The sequence below is a fragment of the Cygnus olor genome, chromosome 1 (genome assembly GCF_009769625.2).
Source record: "Cygnus olor isolate bCygOlo1 chromosome 1, bCygOlo1.pri.v2, whole genome shotgun sequence".
NCBI classification, from domain to species: Eukaryota; Metazoa; Chordata; class Aves; order Anseriformes; family Anatidae; genus Cygnus; species Cygnus olor.
Window position 1 is genome coordinate 136349359 of NC_049169.1, and position 19104 is coordinate 136368462.

General features: G+C 41.8%; 1 protein-coding gene across 2 annotated transcripts in view; it reads left to right on the forward strand.

The window, feature by feature from the left end:
• The window catches only part of DHRSX (dehydrogenase/reductase X-linked), a 168161-nt gene that overhangs the window by 109588 nt on the left and 39469 nt on the right, over window positions 1-19104 (forward strand). For both annotated transcript variants that reach the window (XM_040534609.1, XM_040534598.1), the window contains one exon: window positions 12426-12633. In XM_040534609.1, coding sequence (XP_040390543.1) covers window positions 12426-12633 — 208 coding nt within the window. The remainder of the gene's footprint in view (window positions 1-12425; window positions 12634-19104) is intronic.

Consider the following 19104-nt stretch of genomic DNA (forward strand, 5'->3'; position numbering starts at 1 on the left):
ATCTAGCTGGAAATTAATACAATAGCAAACTCCTGAGTTGCAGAATATTCTGCTTGAGCTAGACACCCAGATGCCACAAAAATTTCAGTAAGGTTTACGTATCCAACCACTTTAGGCACTTTAAGAAGTCTAAGCTTTCAAATTGGAGATTAGTGCACTGAAGTCACCTCCTCTCTTTTTGTTATAGATGTTTTTAGCATATATATTTAATTTTCTAATTTCTAATTTCAAAGAAAAAAATTTGGTTGAATACACACATGATTTCAGCTGACAAATAAAGGTCTGTTGTGCCATTACTATGCTTTCTGCATCAGTAATGTGCATGCTCAGCTCTTGTCTTTTAAATTAAACAAAATGTATTAAAGACGCAAATAGGGTATTACATAAACATTCTTTAAAAAACATAATGTGCCAGTGGTAAAAGGAGAAAAAAATTATGACACCAAAATATAATGCATTTTCTGTGAAAAAAAAAGTTAAAAAAAAAAAGGTTAGCTAAATAGTCAAACTATGAGCCACAGAAGGGTAGATACAGTACAGCTTACTCTGACAAAAGGTCAGAAGAATGTGTATTCTAGTCCACTAATTTACAAGTGGATGCCATTTTTTATTTTTTATTTTTTGAAAAGGACAGCATGTTTGTACCGTTGAAAAGCATTTATTATATTACAGAATCTACAGTAGCGTAGCCATTTAATACAGTCATTAAAATAGTATCACAGTTAAGATGCATTATAAAGTCTTCCATCTTCACGAACTGCACAAGGAACAGATGTAAAACACTTTGTAAAATTCCATAAACAGCAGTCACTGATTAATGCTAGAGATATTTTTTCTAACTTGAAGTCAATTGTTTTCTCTGTGTGCTAGATATGTTTCTCAGTATCTTTTAGATAATGCTTTAACGTATGTGTTCTTTGCAGTACTTTACGATCTTAAAACCAAGAGAGCTAACACCAAAATCACAACATCTTTACCAATAAAAGAATAGCTCTGGATACCAAACGTACATTGTCTAATTCGCTAAAAATGAAATAGCAACTACCTTCTCTGTTGCAGTTTACTGAAGGGCTTGTGGTTTTGGCTGCAGGATAGGAAAGGACTGAGAGAAAACTACATTTAGTATATGCCTTGGCATGCACACAGATGCAGAAAAAGAGCTTAGAGATTTCAGTATATTATTAGCCTATTGTAGGCAGATTACATTTAATATATTTCAGGTTGAAACCTATCTGAGCCAATTTAAAATCAATAATTCTGAACTGCTGGCTAGTTCAGAGGATCATACTCCATAAATTGTGGATCATCTGAGAAATCTCTCTCTCTTGATAGAATGAATAGGTCTCTATAAGCTTATTTCTTCAATTCCTAGAGCACAATAAAAGCTATATCTGTAGGTAAGCATGTGAAATATCAATATATTTCTTTGTGTTACCTACAGTCAGTTCAGCCACGTGCAGTCCAGCCATAATCCTTTGCCTGGAGAAGTTCTGTGGATGCTGTCATGCTTGATCACATATTAGATTATTCGTTTTTAAGTATTTCTAGGATCAAATCTTCAGAAGAAATGTGAGATTTGAGGGGTGGGAACAAGTGGATATAACAAATGCAAACAGTTTTATAGGTACCTAGCTATTCACCTATTCACAGGTATTATTGATTGGCTATGTTTAACCACATTTACTTACGTTAGAGCAATGGGATCCAGAAAAGATCCTGTCCCACTGGATTAGGTAGGATTAGGGAGCCAGCTCCCCTGTCAGTAGCAGCTGCAGGCTAAACAGACTATAAAATGAAGTGAAGAAAAAACATCCCCAAAGAAGTGGAAATTCACTGGAAAAGGCCTTGAGTTAAAGTTAGTGAGGAGGTTGACTCCAGTGGAACTTGGATTACAACAAAAATAATGCTTTTCCTCCAGTTATACAGGAGGCTGTGGTGAATTCAGGAACTGATCTCTCATGAATCTCATTCCATTGTCTTGATTACAGGGTCATTTTTCATCTTTATGCTTCCCTGAAGACAAATCAGAGAAATATTTAAGCCAAGCTGAGGTGAAAAAGGAGAGAGAGGGGAGGACAAAGAGGGAGAACAAGGAGAAAGAGAGGAGGATGAACAGAAGGGCAGCTGGCCCTTTACCTGTATGTAATGGTTGACCGATAGTAGCCATTGTGGGAGAGCTGGGCCTCTGGGTGGTGTTTAGAGCTGGAAAAGGTAGTTTGAAGTAGAGGGGAGATTGGTTTCAAGTAGATATTCCGTGGATGATGGGCAAAACTAGAAGAGTCATAAAGAAAGTAACATGCAATATTAATTTGTTCTAAAATTAGAAGATACTCTGAGAGGCAGTTCTTTTGAAGAAACCCAGTGATGACATATGGCATTTAGTTGATTTTTTTCAGCAGAGGTATCTTTATTAGAGAGGCGACTGGAAATTAGGGGGAGGCTGGCTGTTTGCACACTGTGAGTTACAGGTATTTGGTGCCTTGGGTACTGGAAGCAACTTGTCTGGGCACATGTGTCAGAGCTCCGTGATCCTGCCTACAGTGCCCAGCCCAGCTTGTTCGGAGCCACCGATGGTTGTGCAATGCTGACATTTACTTAGTGCCCACATTTTTAGCAGCAGTCATCAGCTAGAGCTGTTATTATACTAGAACGGCATTGTTGTCTGCCAGAATATGTATCCACTATAAAGACAGCAGATTTCTTATAAAAGGCTTAGTTTTTATTTGATTAACTAATATGTTGGAAGAGCAACTTTAGGCTACTTCCAGCTGTCAAACTGTAAGGATTTCATTCATGAAAATCATCACTTTTGTTTGATATTATCTTTTATGTCTTTCTAATTATTTCCAAAGTTTTTTCTTTGCCTGGGATATCAAACATTTTATGAAAAGGGAAATATCTCAGGCTCCACATGCTGTAGGTTCTTGACCCACTTGCTTTTATGTCCTGAATGTGAATTTTTTATCAGTGGAAGACAGATACAATAATTCAGCTATTGATGGATTAGGAAACCCAACCGGTTCTACGTAAGTGTGTGGGACATTTGCCACTGGCTTTACTGAGAGGCAGGAACAAGCCATAGTTTATTCTTGCCTAATCTTTTCATAGCTTTTAGGTAAAAATATTTTTTAGAAAGATTGCAAAACAAGATATTTTACTTCTAGGAGAACTTCCTACTGAATGAAAAAGCTTTGATTGACTTTCCTATATTCTGTTTTTGAGGGTGATAGCTCACTATTGTGCCAACACAAATAACAAAACACTTACTGAGCATGCTTTTAGGAAACAAAGATTTTGTTTTGTTTTGTTTTGTTTTGTTTTTGTTTTATTCCCAGCCAGGCCCAATTGTGAATGCTCTGATTTTAGTGCAAAAACAAACCTCAGTTATGGATCATATGTTTATTTTCGTAACTGACTCATTTTCCAGGGAACTCATATATTCACTACGGAGCAGCATGACATTGATTCAAAAAGTGAATCTGTTCTTAAGGAGTTATTATAACCCATTCGGTTTTATGCTGAACCTACCAAGACTGGGTTGTTGCTCTCATTGTCCTTGAATGTGGATTGTCTGCATTTTTCCTTTTTTGTTCCGTTTAACCTACCAATAGGCTAAGAGCTTGTCTTCACTGGAAAGATGCATTACTTTATCTCTGTGGGTGCAGCTATTACAGTCCACTTCTCCCTTGTAGGCATTATAGGTGAGTCCAGGAGCACTAGCAGTAGACATTACTCAATCTCTATTTGCTTACTAGTTAGCCAAACTTTTAATGTTTGGTCTAAAACTTTTCATGCCAACTATCTGCCTTAGGCTAAAGTATTTTTAATTTAATATTTGTAATGCCAGATAAAAGAGTTTATTTTTTTCCAAGAATGGTAAAAAAAATAAATCTTTGTTTTTTATGATGTCAAAAATGATGGCAAGTTTCTTTAAAAAAGTTGTTCTTGTGTGATTGTAGTTTGGAATGAGGATTTGAATGCCGGCAAGGTGCTGCCTTGGTGTCAGAGATGGATGAACCTTCCAGCACCAGTAAAACATTCCCATTCTGTGTCGAGACAGAAGCCTGTTAAGCAATCCAGTTTGGAAAACATCTTTCACATTAAAATATCTAAAGGTTTTGCCTGTACCAAGCATGTCCTGACTTGGGACTGAGCTGGTCTTTCCCCTAGCATCACAACCCAGAGCCCCTGCAGAAAACACAATGTACAGGCAAAGGCACCAGCACTGATGCTGGGCACTAGTGTCCCCTCTTCTCCATGGCTACCTCGGAGCTGTGGTGGAGATGGTCACTGTGGCTTGCTTCAGCTTCTCGTCTCTCTATTGTCCAGACTGGGAGCCTGGCTGCTCTCTGATCTCCGTGCCAAGTTTCTGTCCCATGAAAAGGAGGCTGTGGGGAGGGGAGAGGTGGGTGGAAGGTAGTGGGTGTCCGGGTTTTATCTTGATTTGGAGCTGGGACATGGCTATGGAGATGGGATGTGATTTCAAGTAATGCCTAAATGCCTCATCAGACAGAGCTGGTGAGCTGATGCTGTTGGTGACCCCACATTGCTAGTGACCACATCTCTCTGTAAGTGCTGGCTGTTGTGTTTTTAGGCATGAGGACAAAACCTGCAGTGTGGAGCATGGAGAAGCCCAGTTTGAAGGCAGATGGGAAAAAAAAAAACCTTCAACTTCCAAGGGAGAGAGATTTATACAAGAAGACAAGGTTTAGAGAACTAAAATAGAAGAGAGGTGGCTGAAGATGTGAGGGTTTAGAGCAGTCATACTGGGATGTTAAATGGGAGAGACAGCAGAAGATTGAGTAAAGAGCTGATGGGGGGAACAGGACAGTAAGGTGGGAACCTTTAGGACGGGGGAAAACTTGATGGCAGTACATTTGTGTTTTGTGATTTAAAGACTTTAAACAGAATTAAACTATGAATGTAGCATAAATTCTTAATAGCAAGAAATGCATAAGAGAGCAAGTAGCAGGGAGAAAGCTGGGGTTGGTAGTAAGGATGAAGCGAGGCAATTTAATGTCTCAGCTATAGGATAGGTCTCAGTCAGTTTGCAAGTGATTAGATGCCACATAATTCATGAGAACTGAGTCCTTATTTTGAGGACTAGAATCTCTGTTGCACACCAACTGATAGAACCTTTTCTTGCAGTATGGGAATTCTTCACTGATCTCTTTTTGTGTGTGTGTGGATTTACTGATGTTTCACAGACAAAAAAACTATTTCCCCCAGCGGGGACATTATTATAATCTCTCTCTTCAGTCTAGCCTCAAACTAGGCAAATAGCTTGCAGAAATTAATTCCCATCTACCCCTGTGTCAATGATGATGGAAACTGAACCAAGGATAGGGAAGGTGCTGGGACCCTCCCAGCCCCATAAGAGAACCATATCTTATAGGATCGAGGCATAAAGGAGCTAGGATGTCTGGGTAAGAAAATTAGGGACAGCAAATTTACTGTTTGCGGGAAAGAACCAAGGCATATGAAACTGATATGCATGTCTGGGGCTGAACCTCTCCCCTCCCTCCTGCACATGTACTGTTCCCGATAAGATCGGAGTTGGGTCACCTGATTTTGGGTATAGGAGAGGGAGGGGAATGCAGGCAGGCTCCTCTTCTGGGAGGAGAGACCATAGCTGCTGGAGACAGCTCTCCTCCGCAGCCCAGGGCTCAGTATTAAGAGGCTGTTTATCAAACCTGCTTCCACGGTGTTCAGTCTTCTCTGGGGAAGGTCTACACAGGGGACACTGTCCCACCCCGGATGCTATACAGATATCCTTGCATCTCTCTGAGGGTCAAATCCACTGGCGTGGTCTCTAAGTGCCATCTAGGTTTGCCATTTTGCCATAGCATAAAATTCCTTGCTTTCCTTCTGCTTGCTCCACATTTTCTTTAGAAAACTGTATATATGTACACACACACATATATATATACACACAGAGCTCCAAGATACTAGGAAGTACAATAATGAAAACTGCCTACACAAGACCCTCCACACTAGAACCACATCACTAGGGAGCTGTATCAAGCTTAATTTTTATTTTGTTTTTAAATCTTTGGATTATTTTTTTCTTTGTCAGTTTTCATATACTGTTAATCTGGACCCTGTGTGTGGTCCTGTCTAGACTCAGAGTGCTTCTGTGAGATACCAGCAGATGTGCTGGGCACTGTGTTACAGACCTAGTAAGAGTGTTTTTAGCAAGCAGTGTTTTGTAACAGTGCTGTAAATGCACCTCTCTGCAGCCCATACAAGGCATAAAAGTCAAAAGCTGTTAGGTCAGTACAGTTGTGTCTCCAGTAAGAGCCTTTGAGGGCAGTTCTTTTAATAAGGCATTGCACCTTCTCGTTGCTCACTAGCCAGCAGGGAACTGCAGGGTGGGCATATTCTGGAATAACTGCACAACTGAACGAGGTGGAACAAACTAGTTGAAGCAGCTCTACAGTTATTAAGATGTTCACCCCATTGTAACTGCTCCTATTTAGGAGAGAAGTGGGCTACGCTATAATATAGCTAGACAGACCTATTGGTAGATCTTTTGGTGCATGCATGTGCAAAGCGGAGCAATTTGGGATGTGTGCTAGGTGGGGTGTGCTGCCCTGTGTGCCAGCACTCGTGGGGGGTGGGGGAACACAAAGCCTGTATATAGAAAAGGCTTTGCACTTTCATTTGGAGTACCCCTCTCTATTTATTTATTCCTTCTGGAACTTTTTTTGGTATGGTATATATCTCTTGCAAACAGCAAAAAATAGGTGAATGTGGTTATGTAGGTTCATCTCCTGCTGTGAAGGTATTGTGTATACAACTGAACTCTTGCATTGCCTGCCTATCCTCTGTGTTGCTGGGGATAAAAAGCCAGCACTGCCTCCAAATCTAGCTCCATGAGCCTGCCTGGGAAGGATGGCATTTTGATTATACATCTGGAGCAGAGTTTTTAAATCTTGCCTGTGTTTTCTTTCATTTATTTAAAGTGTTTTTGAGAGAAATACCTTTACAACCTCCAAGTAGCTCACTGTAAATAAATCTAAATGGGAGAAACACTTGTATTTTTAAATGTATAATATAGTTGAAGTATGTTCTGTGCAGCTGCAGGTACAAGAATTACAGAAGTTATTACCCTCATCTGCAGTACAGGCAGGCATGGTACAAATCCTCCTATATAATCCAATAAAAATACGGTATGCGCCTGGACTGTCATACTTCCATCGCTCATAAACTTTTTAGCTATGTTGTGTGCCATATCAGATTCATTATGCTTTTAAAATCACATAAGAATAGTTCATTGATGGATCCCAAAGATCTTCATTGGAAACTTTTATAAACAATCATAATACATGAATGATTACAAAGACAGTTTTCTTGAGGTGTATTCATTCTTTGAGAGAAAAATACCTTCTGTTCTCCACTGCCTACTCATAAGAATAATAATAATAAAAAAAAGATATATTTTTTAATTTGTTATAGCTAATTAAAATGTGTGTAATTTGAACAAATTACAATACATAAATTACTGTGGCACACTGGAATGCATTACTTTGTAATAAGAACAATCACTCAACGTAGTTGCAAAATCACACATCAATGTGTCATTTAGGCAGTTTTATACATGCACACTGTCAGACTTTTCCCTGAACATTTCAATAACAGCTAATCATTTTCATCTTGCTTATAAATTCATTTTCTAATGCCATGCTGCCATCAGTGACACTTTTTTTGTCTGGAAACAATCTAGATAAATCTCAGGAAAGAGCTATAAGAGAGTTGTATCAGAACGGAGGTGTTTGACGTTAATGGCCTGTATGCTGCCACTTCAAATTTCACATGTGCTACAAGAAAATGAGGAGACTGACTAATGGTAATTAAAATCAGACAAATATTGGGTAGTATTCCATGCTAGAAGAATCAGCAAAACCATTCTTGGTTTACAGCGAAGAGGTAAGATGAAAAAATAGATATTTTTTAACATATCAAATACTATTGGATTAATTGAAAGAATTAAAAATAGAATCAGCTTTCACTCTTTGAGTTACCCTTCCAGGCCCTTGAGTAAAGCTTATGGTGTTTCTGGACAAAAAGAAATCAATAGCATGCCACTTTTAGTACCTACTGAATGTTAGGGAGTTAATAATTAAAAAAAAAAAACGGTTTTGTTGCTACATTTGCTTTTGTCAGAAAAGCAGCTGGGTTCAGTTGCCCGTTGGGTATTGCTTTGCACACTCACTCTCAGGGAATTAAAATGGCTTTTCCTCAACTAAGAGGAGAAAGTGCCTTCAAATTGCAGGGCAACATTTTTTGAAAGCCTTGACATGAACCATTTCAAAGATGAAAGCCTTTAAAAAAATCTCTGTCTTTCAAAGATATTATTGGATTAATAGTATTTGACCAGCTGTTGAAGACAAAAGGGGAATTGTAACAGCAAGAAATCCAAGCAGGGGTGATTGTGCTTACTCAAGGACTTGACCACATTTCTGCCCAGAGGAAGCTCTTGAAGAATGACCAGGACAACTTTAGGGAATGTATTTTAACAGTTGTACATTGCATGAACATAACTTTTTTTCCATCTCATGACCTGATCTCAGGTCTGTTTTCTGCTCCCAGGAAGTGCAGCACAGATGGTGGAAACTAATTGGGGTGGAGGGCAGAGCCCATATGTGCTCTGGAAATCCTACACCTCTCCAGGGGTTGTGGGGGCAGTTGGTACAACATAGGCCAGAGGGAGCAGTGACAGCCTGTCCGACTTTGCCTGCTGGTTATGATGCAAAGCTGAAGGGCTGTAGCAGCCATCTAGGGCACTTCTCTTCTCTCTGGACAAATTCCTCTGACTCAGCTGGTAGAAGTGTGTGTGTGTATGGGGAGGCCTACAGCAAGCCCTGCAGCAGCCCAGGCAGATGAAGAAGCAGCAGTTGGGGATCACAATCTGCTTTGCTGTGCAAGGGCTGCTTTATGTTCTCCTTCCTTTCTTGGACTGCTATTTGATCAGTGTTGCTGCAAATATACCTCTTGCAAACTGCTCCCTCCCACCTTTTCCAAGTTTTAGAGCTTTGGAAGGCAGGATGAGCCCCAGAGAGATGCAAATCATTTCCTTGTACCCACCCCTGTGCTCAAAGATGCAGTAATGTTCCCATCTGCCCTCCAACAGCTCATGCCAAACCCCGTCTCTGCTAAAACTCGCAATCTAGCTGACTGAGACTTGGTCTGGGTGCTTGTGGTTTGTTGTCCCTCCCACCCTTTCCCTCTTCTCCATGTCCCAGAAAACAAGAAAGCTCCACGTCACAGCAGAACTTATCTTACATTTCTGTCCATTTGTAATCTTCATGCCAGTGTTTAGTCTGGGCCACTGTTCTGGATGTCATTGTATGCTGCATATGCAGATTATGGAGGAAAATTGAAGTCTTTTTCATTCTCCAGCTATGTGAACAGTTGTACCACACATCAGAAAAAGTGATGCCAAGGAAAGAGAATACAACGGGACACCCAGACAGACACCCTCTAATTTGTGTCTTTCCATTATTAAAGATGAGATTTGTCATGTAGAGACACCGCGTCCGGTGACTGGGTTCTGCTGTCATTCTGAGGGACCTGGGAAAGTGACTGTGATGACAGAGATACACCAGTCGGAGCTTGTGTAAAGGCCAGGCGTGTAATCTGAATTGTGTTTCACTCATTCATTTCATCAGCCAGCAGAGTGGAGGAAGGGCTTTGCTCACATTCAGTCTTCGTTTCTCTGCATGTGAGTGTGCTGTGTTACACCCAAACCTTTTACTTGCTCTCTTACCATTCTGTCTTCTGTCCTCTGTCTTCTCTCCTTCCTTCCCTTTACTCACTCTGCTTTTCCAGTTGTCTTCTGCTCCCTTCCTCACCTACATTTTCTTTTCCATCTGATGTGTTTTACACAATTTCTGTGTCCTTTCAACATTGCTGTTTTCCAACCTTTCATGCTGTTTCATACTTTCTATTCCCTGACTGTATAGCACAGCAGTCTCCACAAACAGTACCATGTCTGATCTCCTACGAAATGCCCCGTTTCACTCTGGACTGTGTTTCCACACGGGGCTAACTATTTTTGATGTCTGTGCCCATTAAGCAGTAGTAAGCCCATAGGTGAATTTCTGGGTGAAGAATATGTTAACCATGAAGAATATATGTTAACCATGCTAAAAAGATCATGAAAATGTAACCTGTTCAATCTGAGCAGCAGTAGCAAAGCAGAATTATCTGATGGCTGGACCCTCCTAAAGAAGGAGAGACGCGGACACACAGCATGTGTAATTTACAGTGGGAATTTAATGTGCCATCATTGGTCTGATGTCAAGCAATGGAAAGTTAAAGGGTTTTTAATGGACCCATGAAGTAGTGTGAGGATGAAGCTGAGACCCTTTTATATCTGTATGCAGAGTGGGCCTTTCCGCTGTATCATATTCATGTGTTTTAGAGAGAAGACAACTGGCCTGCAACGTTATCCTCTACGAGCTGCATTTAAATTACAAAGGTCAGGTCCACTTGTATGATAATTAAATTTTAATAAAACAAGAATAATTTATAACATTCGAATCCACATTATAATCAAGTGGGATAGATAACCACCTGTGGTGGTTTTACTCAGGTGGGTGGCCGAGCTCCACCTCAGCCGCTCTCTCACTCCCCCTCCTTGAAGGGGAAGGGGGAGAAAATACAATGCAAAGGGCTCAAGGGTTGAGATAAGGATGGGGAGATCACTCAACAATTATCGTGACGGGCAAAATAGACTCAGCATGGGGAGCCAGTAAGATTTACTGCTTATTACTAACAAGCTAGGGAAGTGAGAAACAGAGGAAAGAAACCAAAAACGCCTTCCCCCCATCCGCCCTCTTCCACCTCCTTCCCCCGAGTGGCATAGGGGAATGGGGGAATGGGGGTTGTGGTCAGTCTATAGCACTTCTTCTCCACCGCTCCTTCTTGGTCACTCTTGTCCCCTGTGCTGTGGGGTCCCTCCCACGGGATGCAGTCCTTCCTGAAGTGATCCTGCGTGGGCTTCCAACAGGCGGCAGCTCTTCAAGAACTGCTCCAGATATGGGTCCATACCACGGGGTCCATCCATCAGGAGCAAACTGCTCCAACCTGGATCCCCCATGCACAGCAGCTGCTGTCAGGTCACCTGCTCCTGCGTGGGCTCTTCTCCATGGGCTACAGGTCTGGCCCAAAATCTGCTCCAGCGGGGGTCCTCCACAGGCCGCAGTCTCCATCGGTGCAGGTCCACCTGCGCCACCGTGGTCTCCACAGGCTGCAGCGTGGAGATCTGCTCCACCGTGGTACTCCATGGGCTGCAGGGGGACAACCTGCTTCACCATGGTCCTCTCCGCAAGCCTCAGGGGAACTTCTGCTCCGGTGCCTGGAGCACCTCTCCCCCTCCTTCTTCACTGACCTTGGCACCTGCAAGGCTGTTTCTCACTCCTCTCACTCTCCCAGCTGCTGCGAGGCTGCAGGTATTTTTTTCCCTTTCTTAAATATGCTCTCACAGAGGTGCAAACAACATCACTTATTGGCCCAGCTGTGGTCAGCAGTGGGTCTCTTATCTAACATGGGGCAGCTTCTAGATTCTCCTCACAGAAGCCACCCCTATGGCCCCCAGCTACCAAAACCTTGCCACGTAAACCCACTACACCACCACACAGCTTCAGTGCATGGTATAGTTCATATGTTAGCACAGGGTTCTCTGCAAGATGCTGAAATCAACAGTGTATGTGAGGGATGTGGATGCTTATTTTAGGCAGTGAGCGAGAAAATTGCGGTTTGTAGAAATATATGCAAAAATATTGCCAAAATAAGCAGTCAAATAGTTGTTTCAATATGCAGCTGCATGTAAACATAGTAATTAATATATGTTGGGTAAATTTACTGCATCTTTTCTCACCCACACCAATGAGATAGAAGTTGCAGATTTCAGACAAAGACTCAACAGATCTTTAAACTCCAGCCAGGGCTCAGCAGAAAGCTATCTGGGAGAAAAGATCTGACACTTAGCCTGGTCTTGCCTCCACTCCTCTGAGCTCTTTGATGGAGGTAGTGTTGTTGGGATCACCCAGTTCCCACATCCTCTTGGTAGATTTACTGTTGTTGTGGATCTGCAGCATTGGATTCTGGCATGGCAGCAGAGGGTTAAATCAGCTTTTAATGTCTTCAGAGCGCTTTTCACACTTTTCATCTATCCTCACAACCTGGCAGGGAGGGAGAGACAGTCTACCTGTTTTCTGGCTAAAGGAGTGGAAGTGGGGATTTTCACATTTTTCTCGGCAGGAATCAGTCAGTGTCAGCTTTACACTTCACATGCCATCACTAGCCATTCATTGCTCTAAATGCCATGTTTACACTGTGCAGCAGGAGATCCGTGCTCCTTCTATCTAGCTTCTTCTCTGCAATAAATCAACTGGTTTTCCCTCTACTCTCTCCTCCAGCTGGGGTGATGCTGGTCCCTGAAAGGAAGACAGAGGATGGGTTTGAGGTGCACTTCGGCTTGAATTACTTGGGACACTTCCTGTTGACTAACCTCCTCTTGGATACGCTGAAGCAATCAGGAACGCACAGTCACAACGCTAGGATCGTCACTGTCTCATCAGCCACCCATTATGTAGGCAAATTGCACCTGAACGACTTACAAAGCAGGTACTGATCCATTTTGGCTGTTCACTGATCTGCAGTAAGGGTGTGTACTGATTAAATTGTGTTTTTTTTTGATGACTTTTTTTTTTTTTTTAAATAATGGTGCTTCTCAGGCAGTTGTTTGGATCTTGAACAAAGCTTGCGGTCTCTTACTCTGAGCCTTGAAAGCCTTGCTTCCTTTCTGATGATCACACCGTGATGGCTGTGGTGCAGTCTGGACTCCTCACTGCTTAATCCAGGAGACTCTGAGCAACTGGGAACTGTTTTAAAATGGAGGGGTGATCGCTAACAGGCTTCACCCTCAACTGAGTGACCTCTGGGGGCATGCAGGCACTGAGGACCTGGTCCTTTCATCAAATGGGTACAGTGGATGCCCGTGGATGCCCTCACAGGGCCGCGTGTGCCCGGGGCCCCAGGGGCACATCAGAGATGTTCTCCGAGAGGGCTCTGGCTGGGCTCTGGCAGGGCTGGGCTCAGGCAGGGCCGCCGGGCCACGCCTGCCTGCCTGCTGGCAGCTTTGCCCAGCCCACGCCCTGTCTGCCACTTTTCCCTCTCGGGCAGCCCTGCCAGCTGGCACCAGCTCCATCCTCCCGTCCCTCCGCCTTGTCCCATACCACTTCTGGTCTCTCATTCCCCCTCCTCCACCATGGTCCTTCTCCAGCCTCACCTGCTGTCCTCCCTGGCCCCCACAGGCCAGCCCGGTGAGGCACTGGAAATGCTCGAGCCCAGCTTCTTGCCTGGGTCACCCTCTGTGCTTCCCCGAGGGAATGGAGAATGGGGAGTTCATCGAGATCCCAACGCTTTGCTTGTGGCCCAGCAAGGTCCGCAGAGCTGTGTGGCCATATTCTGCCCATCCACCATGGGTGGATGTCTATGGGATGTTTGTAACATGACCAACACATCAAATGCTGTGGTAGATATCTCTGGTGTCATACAGGATCTGTGTAGATCGTTTAACTAGTTGAGGAATGAGCAGTATAATTTAGATGATAAATTTTAAACTTTCCACATACAGTTAACAGATGGAAGTGACGCACTTGCTAGCAGGCTCAAATTGAGTCCCCCTTCTGCTGGCCTTCAAAGAGTTGCTGCTTGCTCAAGGGAAATCAGTGTTTTGCATCATTTCCCTGGAGAAATTTTTGGTCCTTTGACAGGGACTTCAGCAAGTACTTAGAGGCACCTGGCCCGAGGTTTCATTTTGGAACAAAGACTGAAATTAGAGGGCTGGGCTGTTTCCACTGCACACATTTTACATATGAATGCTGCATTAAGCATGTCAAACTTTCTGTTTGACTTCTGATTACATAGTATAGCATCAGTTTTATTACAAGCACATTGTTTAAACTCTGCAGGGTAGTAGCAGTTTAATCTCTTGCTTGTAAAGCAACCAAAGGAAATTATCCTTACTCTTCAGTTGATGTATATATTCATTGTTTCTGATGTGCATGTTGGATGGCACCACACAAGGGGACTAAGGGGAGTGTAATTAGTATTTCTTTGGGGTAAAGAGCGGAATGCAAAATTAAATGTGGCTGTTCTGTGACTCTAGATAACAGTAGTTTCCCTGATCATAGCAAAGCTTTGTACTGTGCCTCTTTAATTTAGGATTGTCCTTATCTGTGATTCATTCTTATTAGCTCATACTGTAAAGGAACCAGAAACATTTCAATTAGAAAAGTTCGGGTTGAGCATGAATGTGACCACTCTTATGGAAAGAAAAAATATATATGCTGTTGAGACTTACCTGCAGTTTTTTTGTCAAATCCTGCCCTGTTGCATTTCAACTTTATTGGTATAACAGACACAAAATAGGACAGAGTCTGGCTGATTTTATGTGCTCTTTGTCATGTGGATGCTCCGAGTTGCTCAGGGGCAGCAGTGGCAGTGGTACTTGCTCCCCCAGGCATCAGGAACTCCACTGGCTTCCAGAGCAGGCTGTGGACTCTTCTTGGTTCAGGTGGAAGAAGACACTCCTGTTATTTTTTAACTTAGGTGCAGATAAGCCCTGACACAGCTGTATAGTTAGTTGTCTCATAAACGGTGCTGCTAAAATAAGAGATTGCTTGTGTATTCAGGTACATGCCTATAGTTTGAGTAGGTGGTTTAGCAGCACTGGAGAACTGTTGCAGGGTGCCATACACAGGCATCACTGACACTGTGAAGCCTTGGAGATGCCTTGTGATTCAGAATAGCATTTAAGAGCTCTGATGGATGCACAAGAACACCCGAGGCAAGCACTGTGATACAACAGTGGACTGCCACGGTTTCCTAGTGACAGAATCCCTCATTTTTGTAGCTCTCGTGAATGTGGAATCTTCCAAAAAAAATTGTACTGGCTTTTTCCTTATTTTGAGTTGGCTGTAATTCACTTCACAACTCCGGTTTATGTTCCCTGACTGATGTGTAGTCCTAACCTCACAGGCAGGCAGCCAAATGATTTGGAGCCATTCATTCACAGTAGAGAAAGGGGGCTGTACTCTGCTGGAGAAGTTACCCCTGGCAGCAGACTGAATTGTTTACCATACTCTTGTCGCATTATTCCTAGATTTTGGTTGGGCTAGTGTCCAAAATGGAGGTGAGTAATGGTAGCAGAGAAGGGATTCATCCATCAATACAGCAGAGAAGGATAGACAGAAGGACTCTTGAAGGAGACATGAAGGAGAAAGTAAACTGAGGTGCTTTACCTTGGATTTTCTTTGTGATCATCCTCCCACTCAGGAGAGCCTGGGATGACAGTCACAGTTGTGGCCACACTCCCAACTTACCTTACTTGTTACTTGCTGCTCAGAGTTCTGGTCTGAAGCCAGAAGTCATCCATATCACAGTGACCACAGGGCCACATCATAACAAATAATTGTCAAAAGGTCTTACTAAGGAAAAGCATTAAATGCAGCTTTTGCTACTGTCTTCCATGTTTCCTCTTTGTTTGTTTTCTGCCATCTTACTAGTCTGACTTATCCCATGTTTCTCTTTTCAACTTCTTTTTGGTGTGAGTGTTAATTTAAATGTTCCTTGATTTTCCTTGCACGTTCACTTATTTTTCTTCCTCTTTTTCTCTCTCTCTTTGTGCCTGCCTGCTTGACTTCTGTGTTTGCAGTTTCATCTTCACCTCTGTCTTTTCAGATTTTTTTCTCTCCATTGCCTTTTCCCTCCCTATCTCATCCTTTTCCTCTTTATTTGTGTCTTATTTCTGTGCAACAGTTCATTTGATGCTCTCCATTTCTCTTTTGCTTGCCTTCTCCCCTCAACCCCAGTCCTATTACTCCCCTGTGAGTGTCATTTTCCCTCCTTCCTGCCCATCCTCTTCCCACACACACCAGTAAAAGAGACATAGCATGGGTACATCAAGGCAGGACAGAGCTTGTTCCAAACTGGCAGGGCATAGCTTGTTTCATGTATGTTATTGAAAATGCAAACGCACAAGAGCAATGACTGTTCTCCCGGTTCTTTTGCTGAAGGATATATGAAGAACATCAAACGCTTTTGTGGTCTTTTAGATCCAGACCATTTTCAACAGGAATCACATGAGTCGACAAGGGCATCCCTAAGGCAAATCATTCTCCTTCATCCCTACTTCGAAGACTACTGTTTTCAAGGAGGTGAAAGTTTAACAGAAACGCTATCTGCAGGCATTTCAGCAGCGGTGATCTAAGCAACTGCGTGCTGATGGTCGTACACTCTGCACCCCAAAAGTAGAGCAGCATAGCTTTTATCTCCTTTTCTCCTCTTATGCCTGCTTAATATAATACTTTCTAAAGTGAGAGAAGAAAAAAATATGGGCATGACAGAATATGGACATCTGTTTTTGGCAAAAGTTTGAAGAACATGGTGCCATCCCGTCCACTTGAGGTAGGCTTGAACAAGGCACTGTAGTTCATGGTGCTCTTACCAGGCTGGGAGGGGGAGGGCACTCTTTCAAGTTCTATACCTACCAAAGTAAGAAGGAACTTTTGGGAAATTAACAGAAAAAGGCTTTACTCCCTTTCCCAGGCTGTCGGTCGTGCTTGCATATGCTCCCTTTCCCAGGGGTTAGCATCTTTGTGTGTTCTGTCTAGCTTTTTCTCCATGACTAACTATTCCTTTCATCATCCCCTCTTTTTGCATGCCAAATGGGCCCTGTAATGCTGAATCACATGAATCACAGATTTATGAACTCCCCAGCCATAGTAACACAGCTCCTTTTCTGGTTCACATCTCCTGTATATTCAGGAACAGTTAGTCACACTTTTTTTCTGCTCTCTTTCCTCTGCTCTGTTACTGTGAAAGGAACTGACACTTTTTTGTAACTCCCAAGCTGGTACAGTCCCAGATAATTTCTATGTTTTTTCCCCACAGTCCCAGATAATTTGTATGTTTTTTCCCCATAGCCTTGGTGCATGAATCATGTCAGAGACAACAGCGATTTAAGTGATAGGAATTTCAAAAATCCCCAGCTGCCACATGTGTGCTGGTGAAAAATAGGACAAACAACTCTGTGCAGGACCTGGGAGGGTGCTGGGGAGGCGAGGCAGCTCCAGTTCATCTCCTCATGTGAGGCGGTTCTTAAGGGTGTCACACAGAAGCTGTCACATGCTGCTGGGAAAATCTGTCCAGCAAAGTGTCTGGAGGCCTCCCGCTCTTAAATAGTGTCCTTCATCTCTTCTTGAGTTAATGTAATGTTGGTAGATAAAGTTACAACTCAGTTTGGGCAGAAAGTTGAGGATCACGTCCCATAAATATTGAAGAGATTTTGGAAATATTGTCTGCAAATAGCAGACACAAGAAGTTAAAATGTCAAATTATTTTGGAAAATATGAATCTATTTTTCAGACCAAAATCATCGACTTCAGGATATTTTATTTCTAATTTGTAATTATCCTTAACAGTACAGTCTCATTCATATTTTGAAGGGTAATGTTGATCAATGTGAAACTGCAAACCTTTAATTTCTAAGTCATCCTGTTAAAGTATGTCCATTTGTTTCAAATGACTTTTTCTTTTTTTTTTTTTTTTTTTTTTTAAGATGGCCATTTATTTAGAACAGGTTTTGGTGGTGGTGGTGGTGGTTTTTTTTGTTTGTTTGTTTCTTTGTTTGTTTTTCCTAAGAATGGTTTAAAGAGACAACGTTTTTTTCACAACTCTTTTTGGTAACTTCACAATTGCTTCCTCCTGTGCCTTTTCATGACTGATCCATCGCTAGTAGTTTCTTAATTCTTTCTGATTGGAAGAGCTTATGGAATGCACAATATTTTCAACTCATGCAAAAACAAACATGAAGCTGATGTAGCACAGGAGCAGCATAGTAATATTCTTTATTTCCAATTCTTTAAGTAATAAAGAAAAATTGTAAGAGGAAGTAGGAGTGATTTTAAATATTTCCCTTTTATTTGTTAATTCATTTTAGTCAGTACAGAAGTCTTTCACAGTTACATATAAAGAGCTGTGTTACTGGACTGCTGCTTAATAAAACTCTGAAAACTACAGAAAGTGTAATCATAAAAGATTCTTTCAGACAAGAAGACAGATACATGTTATTGTACATTTTATTTCATTTGGGGAATATATATTTTTGTTTGAGTGGTATTGTTAAAACAGCTGCCCCACATTGAATTTTATGGCTTTTTCTGGCTCTATTTGCAAGATAAATCACGTTCCCTTGGTGGAACTCAATACCAACCACAGTGCACTGTTGAATTCAGTTAAAAGTGTTCTTCCTGCTTCAGGTTTCCAAGTCTTCTTGCCTATAATTAGATGATAAGTATTCAGATGCTTAATTCATCCACATGAGGGTATTTCAGTCCTTCTTTGCAGAAATCTTCCTCCATAAGTGCAAAAGGATTTTCTGTTTTGCCAAATGATTTCTTGCTTTTGCAGCAATTAGCATTAATTGCAAAAATTGACTTGCTGGCCTGGAAAATCAGTGTACCAGTGAAGGCCCATATCTTGAATACTATAAATTAATTAAAACAAGAAAAACAAACAAAAAACAAACGAGCTATTAGATTAGAAGACCAATTTTCTCACCAGTCCAAAGGACAGTGTTTTAGTTCATGTGCAGCAAGCATTTTACCCATATTGCAGGCCATAGGTGATCCCAATACATTCTTGCAACCAGTAATGAAGAAATATTTAAGTTGGGATGTCAGCTTTGGAAAGTTTTAATTTTCCATTTATTGGTGTAATTTCATTCCATCTAATTAAATATTTTTATGGTTCATTGGTTTTTGAAGAATAATAACATTGTGTGACTGCTATCACAGAGGTAATGCCAGACTTTGATGTATTCAGGGAAATTAAATGTAGCTACTTTATGTGTCACAATGTTAAACTCCTTGTCTAAAAGGAATTAATGGTTTTAGCAATGCATTGTTAATAATGATTAATGATTTAATAGCGCAAAGTGTTTCTGAACTAGTTCAAAACTGTAATATGTTTGAAGATATTTGATATATGGGTGTTTCTGCTATTCGGCCTCTCCCTCCCTGGTGGGTTAAA